The sequence below is a fragment of the Boleophthalmus pectinirostris genome, unplaced genomic scaffold, assembly GCF_026225935.1.
Source record: "Boleophthalmus pectinirostris isolate CB_2022bp ecotype Guang Dong unplaced genomic scaffold, ASM2622593v1 HiC_scaffold_18, whole genome shotgun sequence".
Taxonomy (NCBI): domain Eukaryota; kingdom Metazoa; phylum Chordata; class Actinopteri; order Gobiiformes; family Gobiidae; genus Boleophthalmus; species Boleophthalmus pectinirostris.
In genome coordinates this window covers 25498912-25513783 of record NW_026571133.1, presented here as the reverse complement: position 1 = coordinate 25513783, position 14872 = coordinate 25498912, and the positions used below count along the sequence as shown (strand labels likewise).

The 14872-nt window shown below is 39.0% G+C and overlaps 1 protein-coding gene across 5 annotated transcripts in view; it reads left to right on the top strand.

Annotated features, from left to right (window-relative positions):
- Positions 1 to 14872, top strand: part of dab2ipb (DAB2 interacting protein b) — a 92672-nt gene that overhangs the window by 12462 nt on the left and 65338 nt on the right. For 2 of the 5 annotated variants that reach the window (XM_055153723.1, XM_020921623.2), the window contains exon 1: positions 13277 to 13542. The exons of 2 other annotated variants lie outside the window; for them this stretch is intronic. In XM_055153723.1, the coding sequence (XP_055009698.1) occupies positions 13419 to 13542 (124 nt within the window). In that variant the 5' untranslated portion in view covers positions 13277 to 13418. Of the gene's footprint in view, positions 1 to 1636; positions 1665 to 13276; positions 13543 to 14872 lie in introns of those variants that run through there. One more of the 5 variants, XM_055153724.1, reaches the window with a different exon arrangement.

The following is a 14872-nucleotide window of genomic DNA, read 5'->3' as shown; positions in this document are numbered from 1 at the left end:
ACACAGAACACAACCATGTTTTGGAACATTTCTCAAAATCATATAAAACATTCTTTTAACTATGAAAGCAGCACATTTACATCTATATCCAGTAACTGTATTCATTCGTCATTGTATTATAAATCAAAATATAGCATTTTTAAATTTGTATTTTTATTGCTTTTCTGACCATTTTTGCACAGTACTGTGTAATCTGTAAAAGTTAATATATTTGTTCAATCACACAACGGCAGCATTGTGAGTTGAATGAATTGGATGGAATTCATTATAAGACAACAGCAATAACACAAGATTTGTCCAATCAGTCTTACATAACTGCCACAGTGTATTACTGGCATGCATGTATGACATAATCTCCTATCTGAGGCATCATCTATGGTACATGCAGTGAAAGACCAGGAGAAAAATGGTAGTGAGTGCATGGTCAGTTACCTGGTGAGAAGAAAGTGCTGCTCCCACCATTCAGGTTGGAGTTGACAAATCTCTACTCAAGGACAGCGTAACATGAGAGGGCCATTGTTCTTCTTAAAAGGATGAGGAATGTAGACCGGGTTACAAATAGTTTCACTAGAGACTTATCAACGGGCTTATTGATATTTAGACATCTGTTTCGGGGCTACGCTTGATCAAAAAAGATTTTGTACCAAATTTTAGGATGCACAAAATGTATTTTGTTTACAGAAGTTGGTCTAATATCTGCAATAGGTTATTTAAAAAAATACTGAAATTATTGTTTATACTTTACTGTTACCACTTACTATGGCTAGTGTTTTTATTTCTGTACATCTGTTTCTGGTATACGCATGATCAACAAAGATTTTAGCATCCACAGAATGTACTTTGTTTACAGAAGTTGCACCAAAATCTGCAATAAGTTATTTGAAAAAAGAAATAAAATGATTGTTTACTTCTTACTGTTACTACTTACTATGACTACTACTTTTATTACGGTAACATTGTACACCATTGCAATCTGCAAAAGATTTTTGTAAATTTTTGTAACATTCCACCATTTATTGTCTCCCAAAAAAGCCACATTGATCCTTTAACTTATTTTATTGCTCTTCACATTGCCTTCGCAGACTAACCTTAAGTGCTGTACAAGACAAACTCCGACTAATGCCTTAAAGCTGGAGTGTGGTAGTGAGAGGCCTGGTCTGGCCCCGCGGTTTTTGGTCAACCGCATCAAAGCTCCTGATTGGACGGCCGTAGTGTAGGAATTTAGCCCTCTCTTTACTAAAGCCCCGCCCCCTCTCCTCCTCCACCTCCTCCTGCTTTTCCAAAGCTCTGAGTGCTGAGGCATTCCCTGTGCTTCCCTTTTTTCATTAGCCTGAGCATGTGAGAGAAGAAGAACGAGGAGTTTTTCTGGCGTTTGAAGTCATGGAGCAAGGAAGTAAAGGAAGTACAAGAAAGCAACTCAGCATAAAGAACGTTTTAACTCTGTTTGATTGTGCATGTCTGAGGTGGGGGGCTTGCTAACCCTGCTGGATGCCACAGGATAGTACCACATGCATACTTCCCCTGTCCACTACCTTGAATGAGTCCGAGCAGACGGACATTGAAAGCAAGGCAGCGCAGTGAGCCAAGTTTGGGGATTTACCACTTGATGCTTCTCAGGATGATCCTACTTTTGCTTTTACCTCTGCAGTGGGACCTAGTCTGAGGTAAGCAAGCACTGTCCTTCTAGCCCTTTAAAGATAAACTGAAAAAGTGTGATTCTGAATTGGAATGCTTTTGTACTGGAATGGCGTAGAGTTAAAATGGGGGCAGGAGGCATATGTGCTTCTATTGCAACACATAAAAAGAAGAGGTAAGTCATGAGGTGTTTAGACAATTGTATGTGTATTTCTTATTTCCCAGGGCATTGTCAAAGAGAGTTTAACAGTCTTGGCTGATTTGCAATGCAAACATTACAATCTTGCACATAAGCTCTTTACTGTCTGTTGGTGTGTAGCATAGGCACAAGGTAGTCATTAGCTACTTTAGCACTATGTAGTCTTCATTTATCAGCTCTGCTATGATTACAGTGCTGTCTCTGTCTGCCTTTACCACAGATAGCAGCTTATTTGAGAGTTCAACCTCCTCATCATTCTTCCACCAACATGTGTTTACTTGCAACAACCTAACATGCAACAACTTTGTCTGCAAGTTGCTCTATTGAAGTGGCATGTACAAAGAGAAAGTGATTTGAAAATAAGAGCTTTATTTTTGAAGAAATTTGTAAATGTTTGTGAATGTGTGTGTGTCTAATGAGATTCCCTTTTTACTACTTGCTATAACTGTGTGTCCAGGCTTGGGCAGGCATTGTTGTCCTATTATTAGAGCCACCCAGCAGCTGTGGGGAAGGAAGTCGGCTCACAACAGCCGGAGACGAGGGATTACTGGGAATACCGAGCGGGAATTATGGACTGCTGGATTGGAATTCCTGTATCAATCCAGTTACAACTCCAAACAGAGACTGTTGACATTTCCTATGTGAAAAAGAAAGTGAAATCAGTGAAGCAGACTAATAGATTTCTGGTATGATTACAGATGGACCAGTCTGACAGATTATTTTGTGTTTTGATGTACTTAGAATTTCAAGTGGATTTACAGTAACTACTAATCTCTAATTCTTATGTCATAGCGTATGTTGTAATTGCATCTTGGAGACTTTAAAAGTCTATGGAATAGGTTGAAACATGTTCCAGTCAGTGCCCACTAGTGAAGTGTGAAAGAGAAATACCAGTTTTTAAATTTGTAAAGATGTGAGTTTGGCTTTGGATTTCTTTGGATGTCTTTTCAGGTTAGAGCATCTTCAGTTCACAGTGGTCAGAAGTGGTCAAAGCAAAAAAAACCTGCATGAATGAAGCAATGCATGAAGAGTGGAGGGTGGTCAGTGGTCTATTATAAAACAGACAAACTAGCTGTAAAAGAAAGATGACATCAGACAGTGCATCATGATTTTTGTTTATGGCTATTCTTCTTACTGTTTTGCTGTATTGTCCAAGCTTAATGTCAAACTTCATCCATCAATGTCTGTGAAGAGCACCTGTCCTTAATGTAACACACACATTAGTACAATTAACTAATGGCTTATTTTGGTGGCCTGTTTTAAGCAGGTACATAGTCATTAAAAAAATTATTGTCATACATTGTCATATGACCACATTCTCTCACATCCCTGTAACTTGCCAATCTGTGACTGTTGTCAGCCAGTGAAAGTGGGTTTATCTCACAAACAGTGATAAGAGAGCGATAGAGTTTAGTGATAAACCACACTGACTGAGGAGATAATAGGATCCCAGTGGTACTTGTGTGTATTCCCCAGAAGTGCATGGAGATAAGCCTAGTGTTGCTTTACTCCTTTATCTATTCTGTAGTGATGTGCACGACTACTGGCATGCTATCTGCTAGTGACTCCCTGTGTTTTTTTCTAATAGCTATGCACAGGGCTGAATGCGAGTAAGCTCTGTTTAATTAAGTGTGACCTTTTGAGTGAAAGACAGCCAGTGGTGCCATTGTGAAATAGTAACCCAAACAAGAAAAGTATTGATACAGCACCTGGAGATTAGAATCGCTCTTCTTGAATGCACTTGTTTTGCTGTTTTTGCTTATGAAATCCAAACTCACTGGCTATGTTTCCAGGCAAAAAGTGTTTTGTATTAACAGGATTTAAGGAAATCTGGACTGAAATTTGCTGTAATATCCACACCACAACTTTTAAACATACTGCTTAAAGATTGTATGGAGGATTTTTTTTGTTTCAAATTGTCAATGATAGCATTATAGAGGTGCAGTAGCCTTGTAATTATGATGACCAAAAAAAAGAGAATAAAAATTCATCAACTCTGGACGTGGTGGGGCCAGCTAAACATTTGCCAATAGATAACGACATTGCCTCGTTATCTGTTAGTTGACAGGCTGTCAATCAAACTCCCTATGTTTCTAGCGTAACTGACTTGCCTGCGTGCTGCCGTTACGTGGTTTGCGTACGCCTGTCACGCAGTCCACAGACGCAAGACGCACAGACGCTGTTTACTCCACCAATGCAACAGTTCTTAGCGGCTTTTTTTTACCTATATCTTCCTCGCAGTTCGCACAAAGTTTGTTGCAATGGCAGACAAGAATCCAGGAGCAGTTAGCCACAAAAGAAAGTCCGTTTTTGAGATTGCTGAAAGAAGAAGACAAGGGGAAAAGCAGCGAAGCCAAACTAAGGTGATTCTTGAAGATTCATTCCAGCGATGGCGCAACTGAAGCAGACGCAGGGTCTAAAGACTGACGCACTGGTCGCCAAATTACTCCTGGACAGGTCACTTCTGCTTATTATGAAAACGTACTTTATTTCCAAGAGCTAGACAAACATTTTTCAGGACACGAATGCGATATCCTATGTCTGAAAACGTAATTTTCAAGGCAAAGAAAGAGTCCGCTTGCTGCTGCGTGTTGTAGCTAGTTCATTCGCACTGAATCTCCGCGCCCCCCTCTCTGCACCCCTTACTGCTCCTGTCCCCGCTGCCCGTTCTGCTCTTCCCCCTGCTCCTCACTTCTCCGGGCACGGAATCTCCGCGCACCGCTCCCCTCTCCTCTCCCCGCTCCCCGCTCCGCTCTTCTCCCTGCTCCTCACTTCTCGTCCGCGAACAAAATGTCCGCACACCCGCTCCCCCCGCTCCTCACTTCTCCGTCTTGCCTAACCAACACTGTAGTTAGTTGTTTACAAGTCATGTGCAGCGCACCGGCTGTAAACAAACCTGTTTCTGGCGTAAGGAGGAGGCGGGAGGAGGCGTTTCTACGTAGGGAGCTGTAGGGGAGGGGAGGTTTCATGCATGCGCAACATTTGAAAAAGGACAAACAGTCGCTGGATTTCTCGTTCCTTGGAAAATCCTCTATACAACCTTTAAGTAAGGTAGAGGGTACTATATTTTTTCTTTCATATAATATAAATATTTTCTAATATTTTCAAAAATTTTATTGATAAAATATATTAAAATTTCCATTAAAACTGTTGGAAAAATACAGAAAATTTTGGAACTGAACGTGTGTTTGTATATAGTGACAAACACCTTTGTGCCTCAGATGAACATTATAGCTCATTATGATCATGATCAATTAGGCCATTTTTTGTTTAGAGGAACTGAAGCGTAGACAAATATTCACAAACTCTGCTGTCTTTTACAAATTTAACTGCTGTCATTTGTGGGTGCACCAGCAAAAATACTATGGAAGGCTTCACAGTACAAATGTGACAGAGTGACCCATTGGGTCTTAGTAATTGTGTTTTATTTAACAGATATTTAAAAAGTCAGTCATACTGCCACTATATCAAGCATTTACTTGCTTTGTGTAATCCATAAAATCAGGGTATTTTCACATTTTTATTCAAGATAATACTGTTTAAATTTTGCATATTTCTCAGAGAATGTGCACCACATGTATTATCTGACGCATATAAGGTATTGACCCCAAAGGAAATTCTGGCTGGTATTTGCAATATACCTACTACCTTTATGAAAAATAGTGCAGTGAGTTGTGCATTCCCTCTCATTATAAATGCAGCTGGACTCCATCTGTTATGTATATGTGAATTCAGTGGCCCAGGAGCAGATGTGGCCCTTCACTTTTAGTCTTTCATACTGTGCTTTTTGACAAGCAGTCTCCTTCAAAGCTACCAGCAAAGCAATGTAATTCCTGCTATGCTTGCTTCTCCTCTTGTAGGCTCTGAGTTTGACAAAGAACATTGCAGTGTGCCACCAGGTTTCTTGCAGATGCACAGCAGCTGCCCCTACATTCTTCATACATTTATGGTCATCAAACTCAAACCTAGAAGATAGTGGTGAATACTTGTCTGGGAAGCGATAAATGCCAGTGGTGAAAGGCAGAATAGAAATACCTTAAAATAAATAAGAAAAAAAATGTAAATCTATTGTAGACAAAGTACCTTTTAAAGTATTCACTTGCTATCACTCTGTCAGTAATATAACAAAACTAAAGGTCTCACAGCAAGTATTTGGTGGGAATAATATATATATTTATCCATAATGATGTTACTTGTTTGTCTGGAATTTTCTTACTGTGGGCGTGGTTCCCTTTCTGCAGATCTGATCTGCAGCTTGGTTTAGTGGCATCACCTGATTTTGTTCTTGTAGATAATGCCATATTCTGGAACATTATAGGCAAAATTATTACATCTCCATGGACATAAGCAGATGGCGTTCCCCTTTTCATTGAAATGTCTCTGAAAACAGTGAAAGTGCTAATAATATTGCACAGTTGCTTGAATACTGTAGGAGGTAAAGCAATGGGGACAATACTCATAAGTTTGAATGTTTATTTTCTGCTCTTTGTCTACACTGTGAGGCCTTCCTGTAGAAGGAGGAAAGTGCTGCTACACAAGCAGCATGTTTATATTTGTATGGCCTTGTTAGATGAGTCACGCACGGGTAAAACTAGCAGCACTTGGGGCAGTATACTGTGCAGACCACATCTCACACATACAGAGCCCATAATTGGACTTGAGCTGTCAGAGATCATCCAATTAGTTTTGGAGTAAAGACTTTTTTCAATGAACCACATTGACAAACTACCTCAGAATGGCAAAACTGCTCTCTTGTTTTATGACTTAATACCCCATGTGGCTGCATCTGTACCTGAAAGATATATTTTCTTTTATCCATACGTAACACTGCTTCTTTTGTGGCCCATAGCAATTCTGAGTTACCATTTTAATGGACAGCAAGACAAAACTGTTAATAAAGACTGTTTTGTGCAAGACTTTAGTGAGTTTGTCAAAGCTAACATTACTTTCTTTGTATTTCTGTGTAACTGTCTCAAATAGAATAAAAAATCTAAAGTGTCTGGTTCAGTCAAATCTGATGAAAAGAAGATTTTCTTTTGTAGAGACATTACTGTTTTATTGGCAGACATTTCAATAATTAACTCATTGGCAATCTGACCTTTTTAGCCCAGCATTTGTCCCTTATCAAACCTACAAATAATTTCTCTTACAATGCATACCAGTCTCCCGTGTTTCCATGGAAACCGGCAGACTGATCAGGAGATGTTCCACATTTGTCATCAGAATCAACAAAAAGGCACATGCTCCATATCCAGTGAGAAATGCCAAAATGTACATTAAAATAATATGTTTACTTTGTTTTGTATTTTTGTTATTTGGTTCATATTCTAAAAATAAAACAGGAATGAGAAAGAATCTTAATGTCCTACATTCCTGACTTCTTCTGGCTTACCTCCACACCTTTCATATTATGACCCTTTGAAGAGATTCAGATATAGACTCAAGAACATTTACATTATAAACCTACTTTTTGGCTGCACTGTCCCAGATTTTGGCACTCCCCTGGTGTCCTGCCCCCTGTGTAGGGAAAAGCACTATGACATTGAAAATTTGACTGCATGAATCAAAATGGCAGTGAACTCAATTCAAAAATGTAGTTTTTAAAAGCTAACAGAAAAGAACAGATATTACTTGTATGAGTTACTTAAAATTACTGGTGTGGGGTGAGCAGCCTGCCTACTTTGCCACCAAGGTCAGACTTCTTTATACTTTTGCACCCAACTGATTGCACCCTCTCTCTCTCTGTCTCTCTCTCTCTCTGTCTCTCTTTCTCTATTTCTCTCTCTCTCTCTCTGAAGTTATTATTAAACAAAATTAAACAAAGTAGGAGTTAAAATGAATGGCATTGTGAAGTTATTTGATTTGTCTTGTAGACACTGCAGCTGCTGAGGGAGGACTGAGACCCCATATCTGTCCAACTGCCAACTACCTGTTTTCCTCTACTGGCAATATATGATTCACAGCCATTTACATATTGTGCTTATTGTTCATCAACAATAGAGTCAGTGTGAATAAGAAGGCAGTAGACACCATTGTGGGCACTGGACAAATTCTTTAAATTCCATCCTAAACAACATGAGTGTTTCTGAATTTCATTGACTCAGATTTCCACAGTGTTGGACCAATACTTTCAGTGTCTCTGCGAAGTATATAAAGAAAATAATATCAATATTACAATATTGGGTGATGCAATAACTGATATTGCAAGAAAATTAGTGATCTGTATTGATTTTGGAATGTAAGGCAGATTTTTTTTCATGATTTTCCTTACTATGTCCAACATTAGCTTTGAATGGGTCTTGGTTTTGTCGTTGCCAAGTTTTTATTTTGACTCAGTTTGACATGTGCATTTTTTGTTTTAAATTAACTTAATGTATTGTGGAAAAAAGTATTAAAATATTGCAATAATATTGTTATCAAAAAACAGTTATGGAATATCATGTCTGTCTCTAATATTGTCCATCCCTACTCCAGACCCTTTAATATGTGTGATTAGAGACAAAATAACCAGTATTTCTGTATATGAAAATTGCAGAATTCTAACCTTTCCCTAAGTAAATTTGCACAGTTCAACAATGAAGACTTAACAGACCAAATGAAATACATATAACATTATAAAATTGTATAGCGCAGAAAGTGAGGTATAGTACTTCTTGCAGTACCTTTAGTTTGAGTCTTTTAAAAAGCTGCTATAAAACTTTTTGGATCGAGCAGGAGGGTAATTGAGGCGCAACAGTCTCACTTGTGTAATGACATGTTTTGTTACCTATAAAACTGGCCTCTTGGCTTTCTCCATCCCCTACACTTTTACAGCTTTCCCTGTCCAAGCTGTCTGAATAGAAATCCTGTAAAAATGCGTTTCAGTTTAGTCTGTCTGTAACATTTCCACAATCTCTGTAAAGTCATCCTAAAGCTCCAGTTAATGAAAAGGGAATAGATGTTATTGTGCTACTATAATGGATTGAACATATACTCATATAAAGGACTGGTAAAGACATACTGTCGCTATGATCCTCTGGTCAGTAATAGATCAGCACTTTTACACTTTGCTAACTTTGTGAAAACCATGATGAATTCTATCAGTATATCCTTTCTGAGCCACACTTGGGATTTTAGCTGTTGTATTAGTTTAAACAAACAGTCAGAAAAGTAGAAATGTGTATGTCAACACAGTGTGCATCCAGAAAATTTTATTTAATTTGTCCATGTCTGTCCAAGTTGAGAGAATAATTTCCTAATCTTCCAAATATACTAGTAGTCACACATCTGTTCAAGGGCAGTATTTTAAGGTCTTGCTCCTGACAGGCCCCATTAGCAGTGCATGGTCAAAAGCAAAATACTAATTTATTTACAGTGAAAATAAAAGTGAATTGGAGACAGATAAAAGATAATACCTTGCCTCTTGGAGATGATTTGATGAAATGTTCCCAAACTGAAACTGACGGTGATTATTTGAACTTTCTGCAAAGTTTTGCTGTTGAAAAATCTTTTCTCAGATCTTCTTTTCCCTCCCAAAGGCCTGAGTTTAGATTCACACGCTATGTGTTTGTATTGAGAAGTTTTAGTCAACAAAAATGTGCTTACTCATTCTCGGGGACTTCACGCTGCCTGCTTCAAAGCTTCTCTAAAATACTGTACTGCATTGTCAATCCATCATCAGTCTGTGGTGGCCCTTGTGACTCTCCATCAAATGAAGTTCTACTCAATGTCTGTTTGTCATGTTTGGAAACAGCTCCAAAGCCTTTTCTGTTCCCATCCTAACAGCCTGCTTCATTAGTAGTATCCCTCTCTCTCTTCTGCCTCACTCTAACCCTCTCTCTCTCTCTCTTCTCTCTCTCTCCTCTCTACTCCCCCTCTCCCTCTCTCCTCATATTTGTGCTCTCGGTTCTTCTGATCTGCCCCGTGTTGGCTGTGGGTTTTTTGTCCATCAGTGTCTCACAGATGTCCTCTGTTCTCGCTCAGTGGCTCAGTCTTGTGTAATGAGTTCGCCTTTGGACAGGACATTCTGCAGTGTGGCCTTTAGTCTGGGGCCAACAGGGAGTGGGAGGCCTGAATACAAGAGAAGAAAGGAGAGCATGAGAGGGAGATACCACGCGGTCACTATAGCAGCAGCACAGGGAGCTCTAAGCTGTATGCCTCTGCTTTGTTTTTACTGACTTGTATCATGTATTTGCAAAGTAACACCTAATTATTAAATTAGGGATGGGTGGTATTGACTGAATATCTCAATATTCTTTTGGACAATAGACTAGGCCTATTACGATAACACATTTTGAAGCATGATATATTGCTACAAAGGAATATCATGATAAATAGTAATATTGAAACTGCTTTATGACTGTTGCATAATTAAAAATAAATCAGCATAATCACTGTGAACCATTAAAATACAGTATCATTAAAGCATGAACTACAATAAATAAATATTAGACATTTATCAGACAGTATAAAAAATACCAGAATCCTGTCCACAGTATGCACACAATAAATATTGAGCCCCAAAATATATTGTTCCAGCTTTCATATATTGAACAAAAAGTTGATATAGCGATCATCATGACAGACCTACAATATTCTCAGATTTTTTTTCCATAGTTATAACATTTGACCTATATTTATGGTACTCCAAATACTCATTTGTTGCTGAAAAAGCATCTTGTAGGTAGCCTATTTAATTATTATCTTCCACATTTATTGTCCGGCGGCTGTAATTATATTGGTTGGGCTCACAAACCTCTAAATGCAACCTTGAGTGCAAGACTAATGACTTGATGCTTTCCATCTCAGATAGTATGCACTATAATAGTTTCAGGGCCCAAGATAAAACTATAAATAAAGATCAGATTACATACTCTGCTTTTGTTTAGTTACAGTACTGGCCTGATTATTTATTTATGTGTGTGTTTTTTTTAACCTTTTCCAATGCACTTTATTTAGAAAAATGAACCTTTCCAAAGTGCTGTGACACTTAACATCATAAACCAATGCTCATCTTCTCCCACTGCTTTCTCCTTTAAGATCAACCAGCTTTAATCATTGTAATCATTTACTATTTAGACTCTTTAGTTGTCACTAAAAAGTTTTACCTAGGGATGTCTAGATTCATTCATAATTATAAATGTTATTAGATACCATCAAAAACAGGCATTAATAGAAATGTATTTAACAACTTGTGATTAGTGACTTACCGCTTTTACTTTTGACATTTTTTACATTTTTGACAGGAAAATGTAATACTAAAGCTTAAATATCAGATACAGAGTTTTATGCCTTTATTTAAATATATGTCATGATGTAATTTGTATAATTTAACAGCATATATACGAACTATCAGTAAGTCATATTTGGAGCTGAGGAGTAGTAATGGGTTTTGACCACCAGGGGTCAGCATTTTAACATGTTAGACATTGCACTCTGTCTCGGCCCTTCCAGATGCTTAGAATTGCGGCATTGCATTCAGCACGCAAGGTGTAATGTTTTTAATGTGCTCTTTTACTTGTTATCTGTAACTTTCTTTTTTCAAAGAGAGTTTTTCAGAGTGTCCGATCCCTGTGATGCTCTCAGATGAGTTTGTGTTTACATCTCTCTCTGAGATACAATACCAGCATATAAAGACACTAGCACAGGCTGTTGATATAAATCAATGTCTCTTTGTTTGTGGCTCAAGTATTAGTCCCATTTTCTTCTCCATCCATCCATCCATTTTCTTCCGCTTATCCGGGGCTGGGTTGCGGGGGCAGCAGTCTAAAGAGGGACTCCCAGACTTCCTTCACTTCACTTTATTTTCTTCTCAACTGGGAATTTACAGGGCACTAAACACACTTATTTAAAATAATGAACTTTTTCTTGAGCTTAATTATATTTCTATGGGAATTTTATGTTCACACACAAACTTTTTTAATTTATTGAGATTCATTTTAACTGTATAAAATAAAATACATGCTTTACTTCCTGTCTGTCTTTTAAAAGCATTTGGAGTGCATGAACTACAGGAGCCCCCTCACTGCACTGGTCTGCATGTCTATAGGGTCCATGGATGCCTAACAAGAATCCATTGTAGCTGTGTGCTCCCACTGTGCCCATTATGTGTTCTGCTTAGAGTTTGAAAGGACTTCACACGTGCCACTGTTACTTACAAGAGGCACATTATTAGGCTCGTCAATGTGTATTTATGAGACGCTGCCTCACAGTAGAACTTCTACTTAGATGTCGACTCATTGTTTGCACGTATGTGTGTGTTTGTGTGTGCGTACATATATGTGTGTATTGGTTGCTATGCTGTGTCTGACTCACTTTGGATGATGCTTACCTAATGGCATTATATATGGAACAAACAAACAAGGCTATTGACAAATGTGGAGAGGTTGTTGTAAAATGACTGCATTTTAAATGTCTGTGTTGGTTTTAGCTTACTATTATTAATTTAATTAAATTTTATTGCTGAAGGATATAGTGCCCATCTTAAAGGTCCATCACATGAAAGCAACTAATTGGCTGGGCTGTATAACCGATCATTGTTGTGTCTTTTTCTGCTATAGGCTGCAGTTACTTCCTCGTCCGTTTTTGCCGTCAGTCTTGCAAAATACATGCAAATGATAAGTCATTCGTTTATTCATTCATCAAGTCAATAATAAGATCTGTTTATTTTTAATCAAGTGTTTTCGTAATGTTCATGATAGCTTGTGTAATGACTGGGACGAAGATGCCTTGCCCAAATTATTATAACTCCAAAAATGTCCCAGTGCCACAGTTGTTGTGAGGACTGTAAGCTTTTGTGCATGTCACTCATTCTGTGTACATGCTTCCAGCTGCTTCCCTTCCTAAGGAGCCTGTTTTGATTGGCTGTTGGAAATAGACATGTATCTCTGAATGGTCATTCCCAGCCTTTCCTATGGGGGCTAATGAGAGCAGTTTAAATTTAAGATATGGAGCATGTTGTGGATGTGGCTGCAGTGGGAGCAAAGGATGGTGACCTAGTGTACTGCTTGCTTACTGTCACTGACACGCCTTTATCTGAGGTCTGTAATAGATTAGCGTGGTTAACAAGGCCACAAAGACATACTGTAACCTGACACTGCTTCTTAACTCCATTCCGCTCAAGTCAAAGCCAGTTCCTGTTTTGTAAGTGGCCAAAACCTCTGCTCCTTTCAAACCTCATATTCCCTCTTTTGTCTGTTGTCCACAAAAGAAAGTAGCTTTGAGCAGACACAATGGTGATCAGACCTGCTCAGTGATAATGTGTGTGAGGCATTCTTTCAGAGAAACAGGAACAGTTTTCCTGCCATTCAGGAAACACACTTCCAGTATTCCGGACTTGTGCATGTGGGCCCATGCTGTGGGAAACTCTGAGGAGGAGTGTCCTGGGCGGAGCCACATTTCACTTTGAGTCTCAGCTCTCAAGTTGTTGAAGGTTTGATTGCTGCTTCCCACAGTAAGAAAAGTATGAGAGGACAGCATGTTGATCACCACATGAGGACAGTGCCAGTAACTCTACTGAAGGAGGACTTCTCTGTGAGGCTGCAGCCCTGATGAGAAGGGGCTCTGGATTTGATCATCTAGGGCTGTAGTGCTGTAGACTGGGACCATGGCTGGAATCACCAGGAAGGGTTCTGGAAGACCCTCGTACTACTACAGATTCCTGGGCAAGTCTCGACTGCAGCGTCAGCGCAGCAGGTCCCGCAGTCGCACCCGGCCGGCTGCCAACAGGGGTAATCAATGCTTCTACTAAGACTACCAAGCTAACATTTGGGCTGCATTACACAGACTGTGTTCTCCTGCCTTCTCTTTTTTGAACAAGGCAAATCCTGTCACTCACATTTAGTCTTGGTCCTGATTTTGTCTGCCATCTCCCATTTTGTTTTCAATTGGGAAATTAAGGAATTAAGAAAACAAGCCATATAGTGACAGGCTCCTCACAAGAGTCTGCTGTCGTCTTTGTTTTTGTGAGAGTAACTATATTTTTAAACTGGGTGTCTCTCTCTTCTTATATGTGTGTGTTCCTAGAAATGCTAACGTGTTGGTGTAACTATTCACAAGTTGATGTAACTTTCCATTTTGAGTTTCTGTAGATGGCAGGCTACAGCTTAGAGTCTGACTGTCAGGATCCTGTAACTTTAGGCACTTAGCTGGAATAAAATCAGAAACACTTCCATTAGTTAACTCTGTGCAGGATAAGTACTATTCATGTGAGTGTGTCCTGAAGCACTGTGTGTACTTCTTTGCTTTGATGATATTAGGTGACTGTAGACAAGGCTGCAGGCACTGCATGAATTGCTGAGAAGAAGCTGCCCTTAGGCCTGACTTATGGCATGTGAATTAAGAAAGCATTTCTCATCTGCTGCCTTCTTAACTGCTAAAACCTGCTGAGAAAATTAAACATTGAATCTCAATTTCATAAACTGTGCAGTATGTGCCATGTAAACTTTGGGCTCATCCCACTGGCAGTGTAAGTCTGGTATCAATCGTGATAGAACATGTGGAGACATGGTCTTTTGAGCAGATAAAAGACCAACTTTGAAGTCTCTTTTTTCATATCTTTCACTTGTCAGCCACACACAGCCCATGCTGCAGTACAAAGACATATGTGATAGGCCCTGGTGTCTGTGGCTAACACAAACCAGCCACAAGTGGAAGTTAAGGCCACCTCCACATGGAGGAGATTGGCATTATAGACTTTGATTTACTTTGTTGTAGCTGATAAAATTATTTCATTGCTTGTTCTCACTGTGAATATAGGTTATTTGGAAACAACAAGACCTGCTCATTGGTTGGTAGTTTAAGACAGCCAGATAATTCATTATCAGTGTGCATAAAACAAATGGCATACAGTACAGAACATAGTAGACCACAGACGTATCACGTCACAGTTGAAGATGAACTCTTTTTGTATTAGATTATTGTGCTTGTATGTCTATCTTGGCCAGGACCTTCACTGTACACAGTGACCTGTAGGCTGTTGAGCTCATATGTTATTGTTTTCTTAGTGTGTGTGTGTGTGTGTCATTATCTGGAAAATGTTCTATCAGTTTGGTTCAGTCA